The sequence below is a fragment of the Panthera pardus genome, unplaced genomic scaffold (assembly GCF_024362965.1).
Source record: "Panthera pardus isolate Hobbes unplaced genomic scaffold, ASM2436296v1 HiC_scaffold_16, whole genome shotgun sequence".
In the NCBI taxonomy this organism is placed as follows: Eukaryota; Metazoa; Chordata; class Mammalia; order Carnivora; family Felidae; genus Panthera; species Panthera pardus.
Genome location: NW_026526721.1, coordinates 80,533,405 through 80,558,071, shown reverse-complemented (window position 1 = coordinate 80,558,071; position 24,667 = coordinate 80,533,405). Strand labels below are relative to the sequence as shown.

The following is a 24,667-nucleotide window of genomic DNA, read 5'->3' as shown; positions in this document are numbered from 1 at the left end:
GGATTCTTAAGAGGAGAGAGATGAGGTCTTTTGACTTCCTTCTGTAGAAGAGTTGTAAATTCGTACTACATCACCTCGAGGAGAAAAGGCAAGTCCTTTCGGAAGCCTCTGGTCTGGGCGAGCAGACAACAGTTGCCACCCACTGGCCAGGAAGCTCTCACCTGGGTTTGGCATCAGCCCTGTTCTTGAAGTTACAAAATGAGGGATATAGGCTATGTTTTGATGTAGACGATTCTCTCACTGATCCTGAGAATATTTAATAATAAAAAAAATAAGAAACCTAATAATAAAACAAATCACGAGAGGAGGGAGTGGCATTTTGGTTCTTGGGGCTGAGGAAGGTGTCTGGGAAATGCCCAGGAGGATGGGGATCCTGGCTCACCCCATCTGTTCCATCTAGAAATAGGCCTATTGAATATGAAGAAAAGATCCTCCCTCTTATACATGGCGTTTTTGATTCCTCTGGGACTAAGATGTTACATTCTCTGTGGCCTACGTCAGTTATGTCTTAGATGTGCTAACAGACTAGACCTACTCAGTGCTGGAGTCATGGACGGTGGACAGGGAAGGAAGTATGGGGATTTGTGTGGAAAACAGGGCCCCAGCACAGCAATAGCCCAGAGAAAAAAACAAACTAAGCTTTGGAGAATAATAGAAAAGACAAAGAAGACGCAGGGAGGGAATGAAGAAAAGAGTTTAGAGCTAAGGATGTCAGGGAACCAGCTCTCAGGGTCTTTTCTGAAGGATGTAGAGAGCAGTATTTCCCTAAAAGTGTGCTGAGGGTACTTGCCCAAGAGGTTTTGGGACAAAAGGGGTCTGTGGTCCAATAACTTTGGGAAGCCTGCATACTGTGGCCTTTCCAGGAGATCCCTAAGGCACACTAAAGGATTTGAACTGGAAAAACTGGATGGGAAAAGGAAGGGAATAAAGACTTCTGAAAGAATCAGGTGGGGAAGAATCTGATGAATTTTATTGATTAAACAGAAGTAACTGAAACCAAGGATCCCCTCTCTTAGACTCCATTTCTTCCAGGAGCCGGCAGTGACTGACCTGTGGGGTCCACACCCCACAGAAGCATCGCCTTCTTAGGCAATTAGGACAGATTTGCTGATGTTGATGGTTTGGCTCCACAAAGGTATACAGGAAATAGTATTCCTAATTAAAAAATTTTTTTTAACGTTTATTTATTTTTGAGACAGAGAGAGACAGAGCACGAACAGGGGAGGGGCAGAGAGAGAGGCAGACACAGAATCTGAAACAGGCTCCAGGCTCTGAGCTGTCAGCACAGAGCCCGACGCGGGGCTTGAACTCATGGACCGCGAGATCATGACCTGAGCCGAAGTCGGCCGCTTAACCGACTGAGCCACCCAGGTGTCCCAGGAAATAGTATTTCTAAGGCCACTATCCAAGAAAGGGCAAGCAGAAAACTGGTTTTTGTCACAGTGTGCCCTCTGCCATATATCTAGCATCTTAATTAGTGAAGATAAGAAAGGCAAAGAGTTGGACCTCTGGTTCTCTAGGCCTCATAATCCTCTATTAGCATTTAGAGAATTTCACCAATTCATTATAAGAGAATGGCAAACTGGTCGAGGTGGACCCTTTAATTGATGTCCTGCATGGTTGTATTGTACCTAGTTTGGGAAATGGTCTCTAAAGACATTCTTTATAAATGTTATCGAGCTTCTGTCCGTCACTCTCCCCGCACTGAAACCCAAAGATGGCTTCCTTGTCTTTGTAAGAATACGGAGGGAGTGGGAAGACTTGGAGGCTGCTGGGTAATGAGGAAGCGTACCTGATGGTGACAGAGGAGCACTGGGCCAGCCTCCTGCCCGCACTCTTCAGGCCAGTGTAGATCTGCCCCATCTCCATGGCTCCCTCTAGCCCCACCACTTCGAGGAGCTGGTCACTGAGGTCTGCAGAGTGAGAAAAGCAGAAGCAGGGCATACATATCTCTCTGTTCCTCAGTATGGTTATGGTCAGAATGTCTGCACCTTAGATGACCAACTCACATCTGTCAATAACCCTTCCTCTCCCACCAAATAGCATTTTCGTACTCATTCTGAATAGGGAATTTCCCCAAAGGTCAATAAATGTACCATTTCATGAGCAGAAACCCAGTTCTAGTGAAAAAAGGTTTGGATTCGGAACATTAATATGCATCCGATGAAGAAGCTGGCATTTCAAGAAGCCTCTTCAAATGGAGGGTAATATAAATGATGAACCAGCTATTGCTGAAATGATTTTCAACCCCCCAGTGCAGCTAAAGACACACTGGTTTGGGATTAGGATAGGAAGGAATGTTGATGAAAGTCCTTATCCATAACTGGTTCAAGTTTCTTTTCTCTGAATGTCTGAATAACATCATGGCCCTACTGATGATGACTGATGATTAATTAACCTCAGATTTGGCCTGTGGTAAGCCAGTGGTGAGCCAACCTTCTTGGACATCCTTGGGAGAAATCAGTGACCTCCTTCAGGACACCAGGTGCCTAAGCTATGCCAAGGAAAAGAATATTTCACCTCAACCAAATTATTCTGAGGCCATGGTAGAAAAAGCGGGACAGAAAATATGTGTCTCAGGCTCAGAGTCACATAGGATTGATGGCCTCCCACAGTGGCAGTTACTTCTGATCCAGCACCTGGAAGAGGTCTTTTTCAGGGTTCCTGAGGTTTGGGCAGTGCCTGCCCGATTTCTTGTGAAAGCAATGGCAGGATCAAGGCTTGACGTTGGGAACAAGCCTCACTTTTACAACACAATTTTTATGTATTTAAAACAGAAGCAAAATAAAAAGGCAGATTGTTTAAAACCTTCCATTCTTTTCCCTACCGGGGTGAAGGTACTTTTCTCATAGATTGTAGCTAATTACCAATATCCTACTAATATCCACAAACTAGAAAATCAGCACTTTTATTTATTGCATAGATGGCTTTTGTCTAAGGTCCCTGCTGGTATTGTGTAATAGTGTTTGTTAAGATTGCCAAAGAGATGTTTAGGTTTGTCTATACTTTTTTGTTTAGAAGGTATTGTTTAAAAACATTCCCTTGATGGACGTTTTGCTAATGAAGACAGTTAAGCAAACCACTGAGCTGACCACAAATGTGTCAACACTGTTACAGTCTAACCTACTGATTATCACCGATGGACATTAGCTGCCAACAGATACACAGACGGTTCATCTTTCTGTCACAGGCACGTAAGCTTTCCCCTCTACTTCAGTCCATACTCCCATTCTCCTTCTCTGCTATCCCTTTTTTTCATATCTTGTGGAGATACTGTCTCCTTAAACTCTCCATCTCATGTGGGCTTGGAACAAGAAGCCATGAAAGGGCAGTGTTTGTTTAGGAGAACGCTGCAGGCTCTCTTAAGGAGTTTGGATCCAATAAACAACAAGTATCTAAACCTCTAGCCACGTAATTAGTTCCCTTCTTACCAAAGAACATTAAATAACCATTGGATAGTCTTAGCTTACTGTGTCATTTTAACACAGTGTCTGCAAAATCAGCATGGGCTATGAATGTGAGGCGGTGGGGGGGGGGGGAGGGGGAGGGGGAGGAGGAGGAGGAGGAGGAGGAGGAGGAGGAGGGGGAGGAGGAGGGAAGAGAGAAACCAAGGAGTGTGTCTAGGGGTGAGGAGGGTGGGGAATTATACTGGGGTAGGAGAAAAAAGCAGCAGAACTTTTCAGAGGTTTCTCTAGTGGCAGAAAGACAGATGTCTTGTAAAATGTTGCTCTTTGTACCAGACTTTGGTATCTGACAGTGCTGTTATAGTTCAATGTTTTCCCTCCTTGAAACATTCCCTGGTAACAAAATGTTCTAAGAAGCAGGGGACTTAATAGACTCAAGTGTTTCAGCTTTTACAATGTCTTGGTCTTTTAACAAATTTTCCTGTTGAATGGCTTTAAGTTGTTATCACTTCCCACACATTACCTTGCAGCTATCACTTCCCACACATTACCTTGCTTCCTGGCTCTAGAAGAGAAGTAATGAAGGCTGATCTCATCCACATGGTGGGTGGGTGGGGGGACGGGCAGAGGCTTACACACACGTGGGACTAAGGAGATAAATGCAGGGTAAGGGGCTAGGATCTCGGTATACACTTTGCCATTCTGATTTTGAATTTGTACTCTGAATCTTCCCTGGCATAAAGAGGCTAGGATGACTCCTGTCTACTACTGAAGAAAGCCTTGATTGCTTTTCTATTTCTCTGCCATTGCCTGGTTGATCTTTCTTTAAACTTCCTACAATGCCTACTAGGACGTTCTGAGATAAAGAAATCTATTTAACGTTGTTTCCCAAACTTATGGGACCATGAGGCTCTTCTTTTGTGTGATATCTATAAACAGTCTCTGGTAGTTTTCTTTGGAATACACTTTGGGATATTTTGGCATCGCTTAATTCCTTTTACTTCCTTTAGCACAGAGATACTTATGCACAAATTAAATTTGGAGTTAAAATGAAACAGAATAGAGTGTAAGTCAACATCTAAGCACATAGAACAATTAATGTTCAGAACTTAGAATCCAGGATCAGGACATCTGGTATACCAAGTGTCTGTTTTACCTGATACCCATGATTCTGAATGTGGTTTTGGCAATTCATATCATCTTCACATTGTCTTTACACTTTTAACTCATTAGTATTTAAGATGAAATGTCCATGCACTTTAGTAAAACAGGAATTCATTCATTCACTCACTCACTCACTCACTCACTCACTCACTCATAAGCTACTGAGTAGCAGCTGAATGCCAGACAAACACCAGGAATACAAAATGTTCTACTCCTAAAGGACTCTTGGCCAAGAGGGAGAAAATGTGTTAGGTGTAGAAAATGTTGTAATTGAACTATAGGGACAGAGAGGCCCGAGTAACCTATTCTGACTGGGCTAAGTGTGGGAGGAAGGTGTCACAGACATTTAAGGCACGTCTTGAAGGATGAATGCCAGGCAATTTGCTGGGTTGAGAAGGAGAAGGAGCAAAGATATTCCAGGGACAGAGGAACACATGTAGGGTTGGACAGTCACAGAATGCAGAAAGAAATTAATTTAGCAATAAGTCCATTTGGTAATTTCACTGAAAAGTATAAAAAAATATTTCTACCTAAGGAGAATTACTATCTATCTATCTATCTATCTATCTATCTATCTATCTATCTATCTATCTAGATGACAGAACTGTAAACAGAGGGTCACTGGTCTGGTCACAAGTTTGTTGCAGCCACAGAGCTGGGCTTTTCAGCTTCGCTCTTGGTAACAAAGCCTTGTCATACACTCTCTGAGAAGGAAAAAAAAGATGGAGAATGGGAAAATGGAAAAAGGAGAATGTGGAAGCAAAGGAGACACAGCAAGGACAACAACAGCAGCTCCAATCTGGCCCACTAGACTCAGCCTCCAGTATGTGATTTTATAAACGCAGATCTGCTCATGTCATCCCCATACCAAAAATCCTTCAGTGGCACCAATCATAACACCAAGTGCTGGCAAGAGAAGATGAAATGTGCATTCTTTCACACCTATAATGAAAGTGTAAATTGGCAAAAGCTTTTCAGAAAGAAATTTGACAATAAGAGTCTACAATTTTCATACTGTTGATTCATTAAATTCTTTTTTGGTATTGATCACAAGAAATCATTGACAGAATCCAAGTTCATACAAATATGAACATTGTGGCATCATTTATAACAGTGAAATCTCACCCTTTACTATTTCCATCTGTATGAGACTAGTTAAATAAAGTCTATGGTATCCATGACAATAGACTTATGCCACCATTAAGATATTTACAAAATCTCAAAAACATTAAATACGCATATAATGTTAAGTGTGAAGGTGACATATAAATGTATTTATGCACAGCATGCTTTCAGTTATGTAAGAATGTGCATAGGAGAAAAGGACAAATGCCCCTAAAATCTTAACAGTGGTGAGTTCTGGATAATTAGATTAAAGGTCATTGTTATTTTCTACTTGATTCTTTTCTACATTTTTCATATCTTCTCTACGTATGTATTAATGTTATAATTTAAAAGTCATTAAAAAAAAGTATCAGCTGACTGCTCTTCCTACTTGCAAATGTGATGTAAACTCCCTGGCTTCATGCCCCAGGCCTATCCCCTTCTGGCAAGAGGCTGCCTCTGCAGTTTGATTTCCTGACCCTGTGGGCTAGTACCTGCTCCAGACATACACAACATGTAGTTCTCCAGGTAAATCCTCCTGTTTCCCTCCTTTGTGCCTCTACACATGTCGTACCCCTGCCTGAAATGCCCTCTTCCACTCCTACTTGTTCATCGAAACTCAGCTCAAGTGTCATCAACTTCAAGAAGCCTCCCTTCACTCCCATGCCTGAAGTTTGGTTTAGATCCTTCTCCTCAAACTTTCCCAGCTAGACGTGGTCAAAGAAAGAACAAGGAGGTGTATTGGCAGTGGGTAAGAGATGGTTGTAATACTGACTGTAGCACAGGGTCTAGTTTGAACAGGACTAGAGACAAAGGACTGGAGGAAAAGGGAGAAGTGGGGTGAGAGGCATAAGGAGTTCTAGGAGCAGGTGTTCTGAGACAGCGGGAGACGGAGGGATGGAAAGAAGTGCTCTGAGCCATGCTAGTAGATCACAAGTCCCTCCTGTGGCCCCAGCTGGGCAGCTGAAGAAGATGGGCATTAGGGTCAAGGTGAAGTGAGGCTAGGTCAATGGTTCCCATACTTTGTCGCGTGTTAACATTGCCTGGAGAGTTTTTATCAACAATGATGGCCTGATTGCATCTATTCCAGTTCAATCAGAATGTGTGGGCCTGGGAGGCCGGCATCAATGTTGGTTTTTAAAGATTCCCAGGTGATTCCAAAAGGCAGCACAGTTTGGGAACCACTGGGCTAGGTTGTTGGGTGGTTCTCAAAGTGTGGTCTTGTAGCAGCAGCAGCATCCGCGTCAACCAGGAACTTGTCAGAAACACAAATCCTCAGGCCCCACCCCAGACCTAATGAATCAGAAACTCCGGGGATTAGGCCCAGTGGTCTGTGTTCTAACAAGCCCTCTGGAAGATTCTGAGGCATGCTCAAGACTGAGAATCTGAGCCTTAGGCAATAAAAGTGCCCAAAATACATGCGAGAATTAGAGTGAAAAAGAATATCAACAAGTTACTTCCTGACTACTTTGATCTAGAGCTTTTTTCATTTGAAAATTAGGAGTTAGGAATAATAATAGTGACCTCAAGTGTGGTTATGAGATTAAATGGCAGAGTTGGACGTTAAAGTGCTTGGCCCTTTAGAGTGGGCACTAAAATCTATTAGTTTCACTTTTCTTTTCTGCCAGATTCAGCCTAACGACTCCCAATCGTCTGTTTATCTACCCTCTTAGAGCTGTGTACAAGTGTCCCCAAACCCTCACATTCAGGCTAAAACATTTAAAAAACCTTCAATGGTCCTCTGGTTTCACACCTCCACACAGAGACCTCAAATCCAGGTGAACTTTAGATTAAGTGGGCGACCCACTCAGTCTGTTTTTCCCTCCAATCTCTTCCCTCACTCTGCTCCTTTCCCTACTTCTTTGATCTCAACAGCCCCATTTTGCTTTTCTTTCCTTAGTCCTGCCCACTTTTGGGAGGAGGGGCTGGAGCTCAACACTGACAGGTAAAGCTGGCAGAACATTCAGAACTAAGGGGCACATCTGATCTGTCCACTCCCTTCTTCAGATGCATCAATGGCTCTGGAAGCCCAAGGAACGGTGTCTTGGCTCCTTAGTCAGGTGTGCAAGGTCATTTACTGGTTGGCCTTGTGTCATACACAGGTGTCTCTCTGCTTGGAGAACTCCTATTTGCCCTCTGGGGATGCGCCAGGCACCATGCTTCTTCCTTCTCCTATGCTCAGACAGTGGATCTCACCCAATGACAACTGTTTCTGAACATATTACTCTCCCAACTCCACTGAGAGTTGAATGCCAGGATGTTTTCCTGTTTTGTTTATCTTTGTAACCCTAGCAACTAGCCCAGCCCTTGGCATATAGAAGGTTCCCAATTAAATGTTTGTTGAATAGACTGAATAAGATACATGCTTTAGTGCCAAAGACCTTGACAGTTTGACCTGAAAGAAGAAAAAGATAGTGATTAAAAATAATAGTAACTACCTGTCTAGACTGAACTGGGTAACAGGTTTTCCATGAATTAATTTATTTCATCTGCATATATCAGGTAATGCTGACCCAGTCTGGTTTTTGCCTCTCTCTCTCTTTCTCTCTCTCTCTTTTAAATATTTTGAGAGAGGAGAGAGAGAAAGAACGAGTTGGGGAGGGACAGAGGGAGAGAGAGAATCCCAAGCAGGTTCCATGCATGCCTGGCGCAAAGCCTGACTCGGGGCTCAATCTGACTGTGAGATCATGACCTGAGCTGAAATCAAGAGTAGGATGCTTAATTGACGGAGTCACCCAGGAGGCCTTCCCCTCTCTTTCTTAATGCATAATTTTTATGATCATTCTCATCTTGGCTGCTGGCTCACATTAATGAAAGTTCAGTCGTTGAAAATGCAAGGGAAGCTCAGGATATATATACGTGTGTGGCATGATTCAGACTTCTAGCTTGCTGTGCCCTAGGGAAGCATGGGAGATCCTCAGCCTAACGGGATGCCTTGCTACCCTCAACCCCACTCCTACCTTGTTTCCCCTTCAGTCAGTACTCCGGGGTTCGGGTCTGAGAGCTGCAATGGGGAGCCCAGGGAGCCAAGCAACCCCCAGTGGATGTGCTGAAATCCTACATGATGGTACCCAGAGAGTTTCTGAACCATCCTGTCATATGGGCAAGGAAGCCTGCCCCACATCCTGGGGTACCTGTATAATCTAATAAAGCCTGTGGGTGCCATCCCTTTACCTGGGTCATAGTAGCACAGGTGAACTAGGATGTTAGGTATCATTTCTTTGGGCTGGATTCCTATCCACTTGGTGGGGTAACACTGGTTAGCTAATGCCCATCTGAAGCTCTTCCTGGCAGGGCTCTGTGTCTGACTAATTAGAAATGCAAAAAGGAGTTTGTCACTACTTAATAAATGGCTTCTGATAGACAACTAAGGAGTCCCAGGGTTCAAGGGAAATGGTGAGAAACACTACAGGGTCTTGAGTTTGGGGCTAACAGCTTCAGCTTAATCTCTGTGTCTACATAGGGCAGGTTATTTGTCTTTTCTGAGTCTGTTTGCTAAGCCTGCCATAACACAAGCCCATCGGGCTGGGTGGCTTAAAACAACACACATTTATTTTCTCACAGTTGTGTTGGCTGGACAGCTACGATCAAGGTGCTGGCAGAGTGGGTTTCCCCTGGGGCCTCTCTTCTAAACACGTGCATCCAGACAGATATGTCTGTCTGTGTGTCTAGACCTCCTCTTCTTTCAAGGACACCAGTCAGATTAGGTTAGGGCTGCCCTAACTGCCTCAGTCCATCTTAGTCACCTCTTTAAAGGTCCTGTCTCTGAATGCAGTCACCTTCTGAGGTAGAGGATTAGGGTTTCAACATAGGAATTCCGGGGGGGAGGCAAAATTCCCCCCAGGTCCCTGCCCATAGCAGACACAATAATAAAACCTACTTCATGAGTTATTTTGCGGACAAAAGAGGTACAGGATGTGAAGGAGCTCTGCAAACAGCAGGAAGAAATGTCCCTCCTCACTCTGTTAGGGAGAAGTTGACATGCAGTGGAGGGGGGGCGGGGGTGTGGGACTTTCTTACTCTCTTCAGAAGGAGAGGACACAAGTGGGGCTCTGCCTTGTGGTGGGGCCAGGTTCAGTCCCCACAGTCCAGACAGGTGAGTGGTAGCTGGTAGGCCTCTCTCAAACTTGGCCTGCCAAGGCGTGTCACGTGTCACCTTGGGCTCCTCTCCTGCCTCCAAATTTCCATGGAAATGGGCCACGTGCCCTTGGTGGTTCAGGCACCCAGAGCCTTAAAAGCTAAGCACTGAGCAGATTGCCTCAGCTTCCCACTGGGTCTGGTCTGTGCAGATGAAGGACTGCTCCTGGCGAAAGAGCTTCAAAGCCAACTTAGAAGCCTGGCAACCTGAAAATAGCCCGGGGGTGGGGAGATGGAGAGCCCCACAAGGCTGTTTCTTGATTTTTGGGAAGGGAGGGGCTCTGGGGTTTCCTTGGGCACCAAAGGGTGGGTAAGGAAAGAGGCTTTAAGTGACGTATAGGATCTTCACCTGGACACATTCCCACCTGGCCTCTCAAAGCACCAGGCCCTTAGGGATCCCAACCATACCTGACCTGAAGAATAATCTAGGGCCATGCTTTTCCTCACGATCTTAGCTCGGACATGGGGTAGAGGCAGAAGGACCTTTGCCAGAAAAATAAGCAGGCAGGAGGCCTCATTCCCTGGCATTCTGTAAACCCAACATGAAGAATGTGCTCCTGAGACTAGCTGTGGGGCAGAGACCTACATCGGATACTACTGCTGGGCACCCACAAGTGTCATTACCTCAGGAGAAGTCACTTAGCTTTTCTGAGTCTGTCTTTTATCTGGAAAATGTAGATACAGTAACCCACTGGCAGGGTTGTGGTGAGGTGTAGAAGTGATGCAATCAGAGGCCCTGCACAGAGAGCACACAGAAAGCCCTTAAGAAACAGCGGCTGTTACGGGGATTTTATGTTTCCTTAGAAAGGGGCGACCTCAGAATATCCTGTCTTTGCTACATGGTGAGTGGCCTTCTGTGGATGGTAATTGACATGACCCAGAGAAGGTATTGCAGGAGGCATAAGAAAGAGGGAGAGGAAGATATGGAAGGTGGGTAAGAGAGGAGAAGGTAGGGGGAGAATGAAGTGCTGAGGAGAAGAAAAGCAGATGTACCGTGAAGGCCAGAGGTACTGTGACCTTGAACTTTTAGGATGACTGTCCTTCCTGGCAAATGAAGCATCTCTATTACCACTCTTTGACTCTAAAGCAGGAGATTCAGCATTTTATTTGCAAATGAGTTCCTTTAGTTCCTTTTCTTCACGTGTGTGTGTGTGTGTGTGTGTGTGTGTGTGTGAGAGAGAGAGAGAGAGAGAGAGAGAGAGAGAGAGAGAAAGAGAGAGAGAGAGAGAGGAAGAGAGAGAGAGAGAGAGAGAGATGGAGGGAGGGGGAGAAAGAAAGAGAGAGAGAGAAAGAGAAAGATACGACCTCATAGTGATCCACTATTCCTGGCCTGAGCAAGGAAGAGTAGGGTTGGATCTGGAGATACTTCAGGCATAGTGTTGATACCCCTGCTAGTGAAGCACCTCCTTTGAGGGGAGTGTCCTTTGTGTCCTGCTGTTGTCATACTGGCTTGCAGGTTTCTTCTACTCCCAGGGGTCTGTTTAAAGCCCAATAAAAGTGTCCAGAGAGTGTTGAGTGGTCTTTGCCTCTGGAAAATCCAGATGGAAGCAGATCGGAAGGAGAAGCAGCCTAGATCCTCTGCTTTCTAAAGAGGAGAGGCTGTAGGCTCGGAGGGAAAGGGAATGTGTTGATCTAGCAGGCAGGCGCTGGGATTTCTGTCTCTGCTCTGGCTGTCTAGTTGTGTGGCCCTGGGCAAGTCACTTTCCTCCTCAGGGCCTCTATTTTCCCTGATTTGGCATAGGGGCATTCTACCCTTCGTCTGTTGGAGCTGTTCCAACAAAAGTAGAGTCTGGATTTCCTGACTGTCTGGGTCAAGAACAGATTGGCAGCAATCTTTACCACTCCTTACACTGTGCAGAAGTCAGAACATTCTGTGCAACCCTACACTGAGGCAAGAGAAAGAGTAAGCGCGGGCACACGCGGGCTCACAATGGCCATTGTTGTTGGTTCCTGAAAGCCTGCTGTGTGGTGGGGTGGGGAGGGAAGAGTGGGGCCTCCATTCTGTGTGGCTTTCTCTTCCTGGGTGAGGCAGGGCTCTGAAGAAAGCTCTGTATTTTGTGGAAGGGGGCATCTAATCCTCTCTATGCATACGGGTCAGGTGCTTCAGAAGGGGAGAGGCAGTGTGCTGGAGAATTCCTCAGGAAGAAATGATCTCCTAGAAATGGCTCTGAAGCAAGCCTCTGACATCATCATGGAGTGAGAAGGTCTTTTAAGGTCTGGGAGGCAGTGGAGGTACAGGGAATCTTGACCTGGTGGTCCCAATGAAGTCATGAAGAAAATGACCATTACTGAGCACAGACTCTAGGCCAGGCAGGCCTAGAGCTTTACAAAGGTTATGCTTTTAACCCTCACGGCAACTCTGTTAGATAGCAACTATTATCTCGACATAAAAAACTCCTGAGGCTCAGTGGGGTTGAGAAGCTTGCCTAACGTCACAAAGCTGGCGTGTGGTACAGCTGGAATTCAAACCAAGGCTTGTTTGACTCCAAAAATAAGCTCTGAATAAAGAACTCAAGGCAGAGACAAAATACCTTAGAGTGACAGGGTGTCTGAGGGCAGGGAAGTGAGCATGGAGGGGGTGAGCCTCTTCTTGGCTCTTCTCAGGGAAGACTTCTTGGCTGCACAATCTTATTAAATGGAATGATGACTTTCTCGGCTTGAATGTCAAATGCTATTGTTGGTATGTTGTTGGTAATTGTTGGTGTATTGTCTGGCTTTACTTTGCTCATGGAGCTTGAGAAGCTCCAGGTACAGTGGATGTAATGAAATCAATCAATTAGTGGTGAGATTTTCCAGTTCAACTCAAACCTGATTCTCACGCATGACACATACAAGGTACGTTGCAGACATCTACACCCACCAGGCTAATCACAGCTCAGAGAGATAAGCACACCACCCACCTGCCCCAGAAAGGCAAAATCAGAGAGTTGTGATCAGAGAGACTTTTTCTGGTTGTTGGGTCAGGATTGGCCAGAAACGGGGGGGTGGGGGTGGGTGGGGGAGGGTATTGTGGTGTATATGGAGAGAATGCCATGTTTGGAATACCAGGACTTGGCTCTAGTCCCAGATCCATCAATCAGTGTGGCCTTGGACAGGTCAATTGACCTCCCTGAGCCTCATTTTTCTAATTATAAAGTGTTTCTCAAGGGTGTTGTAAGGGATTAAGATGAGATGAGGAGTATAAAGTATTTCTCACATCTAGTGTTAAATTCAAATAGATGCTTAACAAGTATGGGGCAAATCGGCCTGAAAACGGATCGAGCGTGAGGGAGGTGGAAAAGACACAGGTTCCAGTGTAAGGCGTCCATTCTGTGAATGTGTTGGGGGCGGGGGCGGCGGTCTGCTGTGGAGGCTGACGGGAGAGGGCGGGGTGTGTGGGCAGAAGCTGGGATCCTGTTGGCTGGTTTGTGGGGAGGGAGGAACCACGCACGTGGCAGCGCCCCCTCTGTCTGACCCCTACTCCTGTTGGCTTTTGTTCCTTCTTCCTTTGGGCCACAGCCTCCCGGTTCCGGACCTGAGAGCTGTAAGCCTGCATCATGCATTAGCCTCTGAACAGGTCTCCTGCCACCAGTCCCCTTTCCTGTCCCCTAACCCAAACTGCATACTACTCTCCCATCCTATTGCTCCGGGCTTACACCCCGTCACCTCTTCCTCTCTTCCTATTATTCGAGGATCATGAACCAATTCTGTGGCACATTACTCCAGGGTCTCTATCTCTCTGGCCTTCCCTTGTGCTACCTCTACACGCTAGTGCTCCAGCCCCCCTTCCCCTCTTCTCTCTCACCGTCTTTTCAAATCCTTGCCAGCTTCAAGTACAGCACACACACATCGCACCTTGCTCATTCATTCATTCATGCATCCACTTATTCTTACATCAGATATTTCCCGATCACCTCCTAGATGCATGGCACAGTACTGACAGCTGGGGATCAAGTTCCTAAGGAAAGCCTTTTTTTTTCTTGCCTCCCACACTCGTATGATACTGTTTCTGCCACTCCACGGCACTTGCCTATCATACCAGTGTTAACACTACTGTTCTGCATAGATCTCCTGTAGGTAGACTGTGAACTACTGGAGGTCAGGACACATCCCACTCTTGGTTGCATCTTCCACAGCACCTGGAACACTGACAGTACTTGAAGGCAGGTTTGAATCCAGGCTCTATCATGTACACCTTTCTTGGGCCGCTTATCCCCATTAACCTCAGTGTCCTCAGCCGTAAAGTGGATTAAATACAGATGATGTCTGACTTGCAATTTTTTTGACTTTATAGAGACGCAAAAGCCATACATTCAGTAGAAACCATATCTCAAATTTTGAATCCCAGGCCAGTGATGTGAGGTACCATACTGTCTCATGATGCCGGGCAGGGGCAGCAAACCACAGCTCCCAGCCAGCCACACGATCATAGGGTACACAACTGATACATGACAACCCTTCCATACCCAAAGAGCCATTCTGGTTTTCAGTTTCAGTACAGGATTCATTACATTACAAGAGATAGTTCACACTTCATTATAAAATAGGCTTTGTGTGAGATGGTTTTGCCCAGCTGTAGGGTAATGTAAGTGTTCTAAGCACGTTTAAGGTAGGCTATGCTGCGATGTGGGTTAGGTAGGTTAGGTGTCGTAAACGCATTTTGAACTTACAGTATTTTCAGTTTACAATGGGATTACTAGGATGCAACCCTGTCGTAAGTCCAGGAAGATCTGTAATTAAATATGCAACCCCAGAAGTAAGTGCTCAGTAAAGAACACCTCAGTACGTATTTATCGATAAATTGAGGACATGAAACACTTCGTACCCAAATTAGGAACGGATCAAGGGCACCAGTGTTCAGGCTGTGTGGAATGTGTGGCCAGCATGGAGTTCTGCTGTCGGCTGGGTCTTAGGAGACACCTGATATTAAATGGCTAAAAAGCTGCTACAGAGAAACAGGGTCTGGTGTGTGGGCCAAGATGGGGCAAACAGAAGAGGAAAAAATCTAAGGTAGTCTAGGCCCTCTAGTCTAGAAGTTTCCTCTGCATGTGAAAAATGAAAGGTTCAATGGCTTTGTGGTTCTGTTTTGAGCAGCAAACTTCCTAAGGCAGGAATTAAGTAGAAGTTTGACTGCAGCTTGACCCTGTGTGAACAAGTTTCCCCCATCCTAGAGATGATGAGGCAGCCTCCAGAGGCACATTCTATCTTGCCAACCCCTCCCAGGTCTTGGTTGGGGATGGGGTGGGGAAGAGGAGGAGACACAGCTGGAGTCAGAGCCCTCTTGATTCAGAAGTCAGCTGAAGAAGAATAAAGGGTTGCTTTTGTTTAATTTCCAGTGAATTTAGTTGGGTCAGGGACAGCCAGAAATGAGGGGGCTGGGGCAGGTACTCTGGTGTGTGCAGAAAGAATTCCACCTTGAAAGACTAGGACTTGGGCTCTAGTTCCAGATCCACCAATTTGTGTGACCCATCGGGCAGGTCCATTAATCTCTCTGGGTCTCATTTTCCTAATCCATAAGGTTTCTTCTTGGCATTCTCAGGGGGGAGCCGCTAGGCTCACCAGTGCAGTGCTTCTCAAACTTCAACACACACATGATCACCAAAGGTTCTTGTGGAAACCCAGATTCGGCTCCAGCAGGTCTGGCCTAGGACCCGAGAGTCTACATTTCTGACACTGTCGGGTGATGCCCTTGCTGCCGGTTGTGGACCATATGAGGTTCTAGTGCAGAAATTGGGCAAATCCAGCCCGATGCTAGTTTGTGTAAATAAAGTTGTATTGCAGCATGGCCACGTCCATTCATTTGTGTATTGTCCATGGCTGCTTTCACACTAAGTGGACAGAGTCAGATAGTTGCATCAGAGACCTTATGGCCCACAAAGCCTAACTATTTTAATAGTTACTATGTGACCCTTTACAGGAAAACTTTGCCGATCCCTGCTCTAGTGTACTGGGAACTGGCCCGTGTGAGCTAAAGGACCTGCACTTCAGTATGGGTTTGGCCAAGGGCAAGCCACTTTACCTTGCTGGTCCTCACTTTCCTTATCTAGAGGGCACAATGATCTCTAGATTTCTAAGAGACCTGGGATTCTGGGATTTCAATGCTACATAGAAAACATTCTAGTTTCTATAGAAACGGGCTTCTGAGAACTAGGCTGTGTGGCCTTCATTTGGAAGCTGCAAAAAAGCATACCTGGTCCACCCCGCAGATCCCCCAGACAGCCCTGCCAGGTGCCCTGAGAGCCACACCTCATGTAGGGTCAGCGGGGAACAGACAGGGGCCTGGAGAAGGGAAGAGCGAGGATTGGGAGGTGGACCCCCCCACCCCCAGCCTCCTGTACAGGCTGATGCTGGCACAGGGGCCCTGGAACATCGTGCCCTAGCACCCACCACACACACAAATTCCACTTTGCTGAGGGATCAACTCAAACACTAACTCACCACTCCAGGTGCCCCTGACCCTGGGTGCTTCCAGTCAACTAATATTAACTAAGACCTTTTGAGGTCTCAGAGACTTTGTCAGGCACAAGAATGTAGAAGGAATTGCGACATCTGGAGCTGAAGAGCTCACGGTCAGGTGGCAGACACCATGTAAGGAGAGAATTGTAGGAGAGTTCCACAATCAGCCGTGAAGAGAAATGCGTGACTCTGGGTCTCCAGCTTGGGCCACAGGTGATGCCATTAACAAGGCAAGGAACATGGACAGGGGGCAGCAGGCTTTCAGAGAGATGGAAGGGTGTATAAAGAGGGAGAAGATAACACCTCATTTGGGGCATATTGATTCCGATGTGGACACCTGAAGGACTGAAGGACAATGCTGTAATTTCCTGTGAAAGGCAAAGCAGAGTTTCTCTGTAGGCCTGCAACGGGTTAAGAGGAATGACATGTATGTTGCCATGGTTACTTCCCAGCGCTGAGGGGAGTCCCACTACACACCCAAGTACCCCCGGCTCTTTAGGGATAACTCGCCTTGCTCTACCTCAGCCCCCAGGAGAGACCTTAGCCAGAAAGACCTCTGTGAAATGCACACTTGCTGGAAACATTTCTACTTTCTCTTAACCCCAGTGAGCAGTAAGTGGCTGACTACCGCTCATTATGACTATCTTTCCGGTCAGAGCTCCACCAAATTGGAAAATTGGGAACCTCCAACTCTGGACAGCTCCTGAACCCCACAGGCCACTTTCTGTCATGGTTTCATACAAGTGAAAAGGACGTGCTGAGAAACAAAGAACTCACAAGCTCACAATTATTTTCTTGGCTCATCTGAGCTCCGGCTCCTCACCTGGGAATGTGAGTCTGAGATGGCTGGCTGGCGGCCCATGCCATCGCTTTGAGATTTAGGGGATGGTCCACACATCAGTGAAAATCTACACGGGCACAGCGTGGAGGCAGAGAGAACGATGTGTGCCTGTAAAGTAGTAGGGTCAACCAAAGTGACCCTTCCCAGGCAAGACCTCTGCATCTGGGCAGATCTATGATGAGGCACTTGCCAGGAGGGGGCCTGTGTGTTGCCTGCTCAGTTGGTTTGAATGAGGCATATCCGTGAGCTACACTGGCTGGCTGGTCTCGCTGGGGTTCGGGGTAGACATGTGACTCTCCTTCTTGGCATTTATCTCGGATCCTAATCACGTGCCTGTGGATTATTTTATTGAGGCCTGGCTCCCATACTCCCTAAGGGCTATAGGGACTGTGTCTGTTTTTGCTCATCATTGTTCCCTGGTGCCTGGCACTTGATAGGTACTCCGTAAGTGTGTGCTGAATAAATGATAGAAAGCCTGTCTCCACTGCTGGAAAACTGACGTGAAAGTCTGAGGAGATTTGCCCTCTCCGTTTGGAACCTTGTCTAGGATACCCTGTGTGCAGTTCAAGTGGGATGCACTAAGAAATCTCTGAGAAAAATGTTGTTTTAATATCAGATAGACAGAGGAGCATAGGTGTGGGTGATACAGCCTGAAGGCTATTGCTGGTTTAAGGCTAAAGGTTGGATTGGGGCAGACGTGAAGCTCAGTGAAGAATTGGGAGAAAATGTGTAGGAAGTCCCCTCATTCGTATATAGGGTGGGGCTAGAGGGAAACAATGGTGGAGCTCCCCAGGGCTTTGCACGGACTGATCCAGCTTTGTGTCATGCCCTTGGTGCTTCACCTGGATTCAAGACTTGGCACCCTTGTCTTTATCTTGATTCACTGGAGAGCCAACTCAGGGGTGACTTCCACACTGGAAGTAATAGCCATATGAACTCAAGCACAGTGCCAACAAATAACCCTAGAGTTATAGGTTGTCAGAGCCACAGGTAATTGAAAGATAATCTAGACCTCATTTCTGAAGCAGAGGTTAATAGAGTGAAGCTCTAAATCTGGCCCCTTTCTTATCACATACTAAATATTTATCACCCTCCATTTATCACTTAACAATAATTCTGATTACTATTGATCAAATGCTCACCATGTTCCAGGCATTCTCCTAAATGCTCTACATGGATGATCTCATTTAACTCTCAAAACAATGCTGAGGGAGAGAGACTGTAATTGTGTCCACTTTGTATGGATTGAAATGGAGGCTTGGAGAGGTTAAATGACTTAACCAATGTCACATGGCTGATGGTGGGAAGGCCTGGGTCTTTCAACTTCTAGTTCAATGTTTAGTCCCTTATCCTACCTACACTGACTCCAAGTCCTCAAGATATATCTGAATTACTTATTTGCAGATCGCTTGCACATCTTACTTATTAACTGAGTTTCTAATGGTATCATGAGATGAAACTCTCAGCTTCACAAATACTCACATATAACTCTTTAAAATACATTCCTTTTTTTTTTTCCCTCCAAGATTGTCTATTAAGTGCCTGTTCCTGTCCAGCTCCAGAATCTACTGCCTGCTGTGCTGGCAGACCAAAGGCAAGATTCCTTCCCCTTCTTCCCTACTCCCTCCCTCCAAAAAGCATTTCTGTAGAACAATGTGAGCCAGGTAGGTAGGATGTTAGGCTTTGAAGGGAACATAAAGATGAAGACCACATGCTCACCATTTTCCAGGCACTTGCAAGAGAAAGAAATGACAAGGCAACCCATAATCAGAGTACTGTCAAGACAGGAAGCTTAAGTGCTCTAGGAATTCAGAGGCTGGATTCACTTCCAGAGGTGCCACCAGAAAAGAGGCAGCCTTTGACACAGGCCTTAAAGGAGGAGCAGAATTTCCACAAGTATCTGTGGAGCTTTTCCTTGGACTGGCATATAAACATTTCCTGTTTTCTCAGTGCCTGGCTTGTACAATACACACAGTAGGACCTCAGAGAAATTTTCTGGTTGGACACTAGCCATTTGGGGCTAGCTAGGAATCATGGTCTTGGTTCTGATGCTACCACTGAACATAAATTGTATAAGTCCTACCCCTTCTCTGGGTCTTTGTTTTTCCCCAGCTATGAAATAGGGATGTGGAAGGGAGTGGGTATGACCTTACTCATGGGTTCTGGTTAGGATCACAATAAGCTAATATATGCAAAACTATTTGCAAGCCAAAATGAAAGATTTGACAAATGGAGGAGACTCTCTGTCACTATTCTTATTGGTGTTATAAAAACTAAAAAGAACCGATGTCCATGTACTGCTTATTATCCAACAACTTTTTTTTTTTTGGACTAACTACACTGGGTCAAGCAGTGGGGATACAAAGAGGAAATAACAGCCAGCCTCCATGTTTGGAACATGAAAGGTCTAGGAGATGCTGGTACAGTTGATGGTATAAGTTTAATGTGCTAGGACAAAGGCTGGGCTGGACTTTGGCAGGAGCTCTGCTCCTTTTTAGTGATAGTAAAGGTAGATGGCAATGCTAAAGATAAGAACTTCAAAATCAGAAATTCAACTGGTATGCTCCAGAATAAAACTAGGATTAAGGGTGAGGGAATTTCTTTTTAAGAGCTTCTACTATGTTCCAGACACTTTCACATCTATTATCCTCATGACAAGTTAGGTATTTTTATGCCCATTTTACAGATGAGGAAGCTGAGACTCAAGGAAGTTGGGTTTATAAAACCAGAAAGTGTAAAGCCTAAATGTAAACCCAAGTCATTCAATTGCAAGCTTGGTGATTTTCCCAGGACTCATTGTGTTCTAAACTATGCAATGTTTTCATAGAACTCATCCCATGCTCATCTTGAATGACCTTATTTCTTGGATTACTTTTCTAAGGAGAAAGACTGATCTGTGATGACAGAGGTTTGACAGTAACCTCTTCTACTGTCATTTCCTCTTACACCTCCTAAGATAAGTTGCTTCCCTCTGATTGCGCTTTCCTGACTTTTTCTTCACCTCCAATCCCAATGAAATTGCCAAGGAGTAAAGAATCCCAGCAAATGAACAGCCTATATAGAGAGATACTTGCCTTCTCAGCGGCTGGCCTATAAAATGTGAAACAAAACACACTGAAAGATGAAAGGAACCTGCCATACAATTTTGCTCAAAGAGCCCACCTAGACCACAACCTGTCCATTCCTTAATTTTGCAAAGCCGTGAAGAACCCATGATCTATAGGAGTCTATGTGCTTGTCACACTTGTCCATTTTACAGATAACAAACTGAAACCCACAAGAGTGAAAGACCTGCCCAACGTCACACACTAGTGAGAGGCAGAGTATGGATTGGAACCCAGGTCTCTTGACTCTCAGGCCGATGCTTTTCTACTAAAATAGGTTGTCTCTTTAGCTTCCTGCCCCCTCCCCCCATTTAACATCTCAACGTAAATGAGATCATGGCCCTTTCAAAAGGAAGCTCAATGCTGCTGTCTCTGTAAAGCCCAGAAGCCAGGCTCCCCTTTGGACTCTGCTCTGATCAGCTTATGTCTTCATCTAAAGAACAGGAAGTAGCTTCAGTTTTAGCTCTGATAGCACATTCTGGGGGTGGGAAAAGGGGATTTGGGGAAGAGAGTTCCTGTAGATGATGGTCAAGAGCAATCAGCAGACACATTACCCTTGCTTAAAGGGGAAGATACACGATCATATATGTAAGGAGAAGATAAGGGTTTTATCTTTGAGTCCTAAGCAGAACACATCCTCAGCAAGAGCTTCCCCATGCCGTGGATGGGGGTAAGGGGAGGATTCTCCCACGATTCTGTTCTAATGGAACGGGTTGTCAGGGTGGGAGTTAGGGTACGAGCACCAGGGTGGGAAAGTCTGTATAAACTTTCTATAACCTCCAGTGCTTCCCCCACCCTCTGCCAGCACCCACAACTTCCCCTGCCAAGGGAGGAAGGAGGAACACATTATTCAGTTTAATAATTTATACAAATTGAAAAGTTTACTGGGTAAAATAAAGGGGACTTAGGAGAGCAACGGAGAAATTAAAATTCCTGAGTCCTCTCTCAAAGGGTGGAGGTGTGGAGATGATACCCCTTGACGACCTTGACTTGGAATATAACAATCTGATTATGTAACAGATGGGTCCCAAATAAGCAAGTAACTCCTCCCTTTGTTGGTCAGCCAAGTTTTGTCTCCTATGGTAAGATCACATCCAATCTGAGCATTTGCAGCCTGGGACATCAAAGAACACAGACCCAGATCCACGGATACTTTGTCTATGTTAGTGGTTCTCAAGTCTGGCAGCCCATCAGAGTTGTCTGGGGTGCTCATTACAAATTTAGATTCCCAGGAACCAACACAGAGACTATTGGGTAGATCTGGGCTAGGGCCCAGGCATCTTCATTTTCAACAAGCAGGCCTGGTCTAAGAACCAATGATCTGGTTCGACCCCATTCATTTAGCTACCAAAATTTTACATGAGATGCTGGTTTTACAGCAAAGAAAGCTGAGATGCCAAAAATAGGTTAGTGCCAGTACTTGGACTGGAACCCAGTCTCCTGGCTCTTGATGTGGTATCTCTGTCAACACCTTCACACATGGCTTTCCTCCCTCAGCTCACCAGTCCATTGAGAACCCCTGAGGATCAGGGTGGCCATTCATCCAATCCATAGAAGATTCAGAGCTGCCCAGGTACTCTGATTGAGTTCCTACCTGGTTCATTGGTGGAAATGGCTGGTAAGGGGTAGGGATATATATCCTAGTGGGTTAATAGGGGAACGTCCAGCTGATGGCTTCTAAGGCATCTGACCATTGCTCTGGTCAGAAAGAACAGTCAGTCCATAGAAGCAACCTGCTGCATCAGAGGAGCCAGGGGGGCTGGGCTGATGGGGGAGAGTAGTGGCAGATGAAGTCGCTGAGGTAACATGAGGCCTGACCATCTAGGGCCCTTTAGGCCACATATAGATCTCTGGCTTTTGCTCTGAGCCACTGCAGGATTTTGAGCCAGAGAATGGCATAATCTGACATATTTTCCCAGGGGTACTCTGATGCAATAGTGAGAACAGACTCTACAGGGACGGGGTAGAAGCAAGGAATCCAGTTAGGGGGATTTGTAGTGATCCAGGGGACAGCAGATGGTGGCTCAGATCAAGGTGGCAGAAATGTAGTGGTGAGAAGCGACGGGACCCTGGATGTTTTTTAAAAGTAGAGCTAACAGGTTTTCTGATAGACTAGATATGAGATGTGAGATAAAAGGGTGCCGAGTGTTTCCGCTCGAGCAATGGGCAGGCTGGAGTTAACATCAACAGAAATGGAGAAGTCTCTGGGTGGAGAAGTTTTGTGGGAGGGACATCAGGAGTTCAGTTTTAGATATGCTGAGTCACTGACACTCACGTGGTATTTAAATAAAGTCTCACGCCTGGATGAGGTCATCAAGAGACTGAGTACAGACAGAAAAGAGGGTTGAGTCCCTTGCCTGTGGACCGCCGGCACCAAGAGGTTAGAGAGATGGGGAATCAGAGAAAGAGACTGAAAAGGGGTAACCAGTGGGGTAGCTGGAAAACAGGAAGATGTGGAATCCTGGAAGCCAAGTGAACAGTATTTTCAGGAACAAGGAGAGATTGGGTCAAATGCTGCTGATGAGTGAAGTAAGATCAAGTTTGAGAAGTGACCATTGGGTTTAGTTATGCGAGGACACGGGTAACCTAGAGAGCAGCATTTGACTCCTGACCTCACAGATCCCCAGTTTGATCACTGACTGTCATTTAGGGATCCCTTATTGTTATCTTCTCTTCTCAATTAGGTGGTAGATTTTGCAACAACAGGGATAAGTCAGCATGGCCCCAAATGGGTCCTTGTTGGGCTGTAGGACCTTCTAGAGCCTGCTGTTGGTCCTGATACAGTTTGCTAATAGGCCCACCTGAATACTCCTCTCACTGGGACACTGACCTAGACCAATTTTCCTCATGCCTTGCTTACCTTGGATGCAGAATTTCAGTTCCTTGGGGTCAGTGACGACTTTCCTGCTTTCCCGTATTACAGCCCGGTTCTTCTTGGTTTCTCCCCAGAGATTGGTGCCTCCGTACATGCTGGGAATGTTGAGAATGGCAATGCCTTCAAGGAAGATGTTGCTCAGGTCTACCCCAACCCCGTCACACTGAGGGACAGAGAGAAAAGGTCACTTGTTAGTGTTCTCAGTGTATCCCAACCCAAGGCTGTGTGTGTGTGTGTGTGTGTGTGTGTGTGTGTGTGTGTGTACACGTGTGTGTATGCACATGCGCATGTGTGGTCGGGGCTCTCGTGAAGGGCGTGACAGGCCCTCAGCTACCTGCCTGCCTCTGTCAGATGCTGAATCCTGGGCAAAGCTGACGAGCCCTAATGCTTTGGCCACTGTAGTGGACTGGGGGAGATGCGATCCTGGTCGGCTCTGAGGACTAGAAGGGCCCAGAGGTCCTCCATAGATCTAGGGGGGCTTCAGGGATGATTCACAAGAAAACTGCAAACCTGTTCTCATTATCATCTCATTATCATCAATTCTGTCTTTGCATAACCACTGTGAAGATATGGTGGGACGCTGAGCCCAGAACCTTAATGCACAGTAGATTTTCAACAAAGGACAGAGAAATTCACCTCACCCCCTCCCTTTTTATCCCCCCTGTGAGAAGCACAAGACTTTAAGACTTGGAAGGCTTTCAGATAGCATGGAGAATAAATACAGTCAACGGTATTGTAATAGCACTGTATGGTGACAGATGGTAGCTATGTTTGTGATGAACACAGCGTAAGGTACAGAGTTGTTGAATCACTATGTTGTACACCTGAAACTAATGTAACACTGTGTGTCAACCACACTTCAATAACAAAGGAAAAAAGATCTGGAAGCCTTTCAGAATTCGCCTGTCTCCTGTATCTGCATTTTAAGTGCAATTTTGGCATATGTGCTTGCTGACGCAGCAGAGTTTCTCTATCCAATCTCCACCACCCTCATCCCCCGCCAGGTACAAAAGGCCAGAAGGCTTGAATCTGCCTGTCTCACATATCTATAATCAGTCTACTTTTGGCATACTGTTTACCAATGCAGCAAGAAATATATTAGCTCTGATCTTTGTTCCTCAGGATTGGAGGTAGTTTACTTCATTTACAGAAGGAAAAAAAACTAGACCCAGAGAGGTGAGCTAAGTTATTCAAGGTTGTACAGCTGATGATATAAAAAAGCAGGGCTTCAAAGTTAGGGAATTTGACTGTAAAGCCCAAGGTCTTTATCTTACTTATTGTGAGGCAGGAAAAATGCAAAGTATGCAATAAAAATCCACTGTCTTTGAGGTTACCTACAAATCTAAACTTCCAGAGATTTCTCAACAGAGGAGGAACAGGAAGGCTTGGCTTGTTGCCATTTACATTTGCTTACCTCCTGATTTCTTCAAAACTCTAATTTATGGCACCCTATCATCTCCATGGCTTGTCCCCCAACTATGAAATGGAATGCAGTGAGCTTCTTTGGTAATCAGAAACTCACTTCTTCGCTGGGAAATTCTGATTATTTGAAAGGTTGCTTCGTTATGTTGAACCAGATTCTCTTCCTGCTTCTACCTATTGG

General features: G+C 45.8%; 1 protein-coding gene across 10 annotated transcripts in view; it reads right to left on the bottom strand.

The window, feature by feature from the left end:
* Positions 1-24,667, bottom strand: part of DGKG (diacylglycerol kinase gamma) — a 214,136-nt gene that overhangs the window by 24,434 nt on the left and 165,035 nt on the right. For all 10 annotated transcript variants that reach the window (XR_002084030.2, XR_008422496.1, XR_002084023.2 and 7 more), the window contains 2 exons: positions 23,050-23,227; positions 1,793-1,913 (listed from right to left, as the gene is read on the bottom strand). Coding sequence is in view for 1 of the 10 variants with exons in the window: in XM_019463428.2 (XP_019318973.1) it covers positions 1,793-1,913; positions 23,050-23,227 (299 nt within the window). In the remaining 9 variants the exon portion in view is untranslated. The remainder of the gene's footprint in view (positions 1-1,792; positions 1,914-23,049; positions 23,228-24,667) is intronic.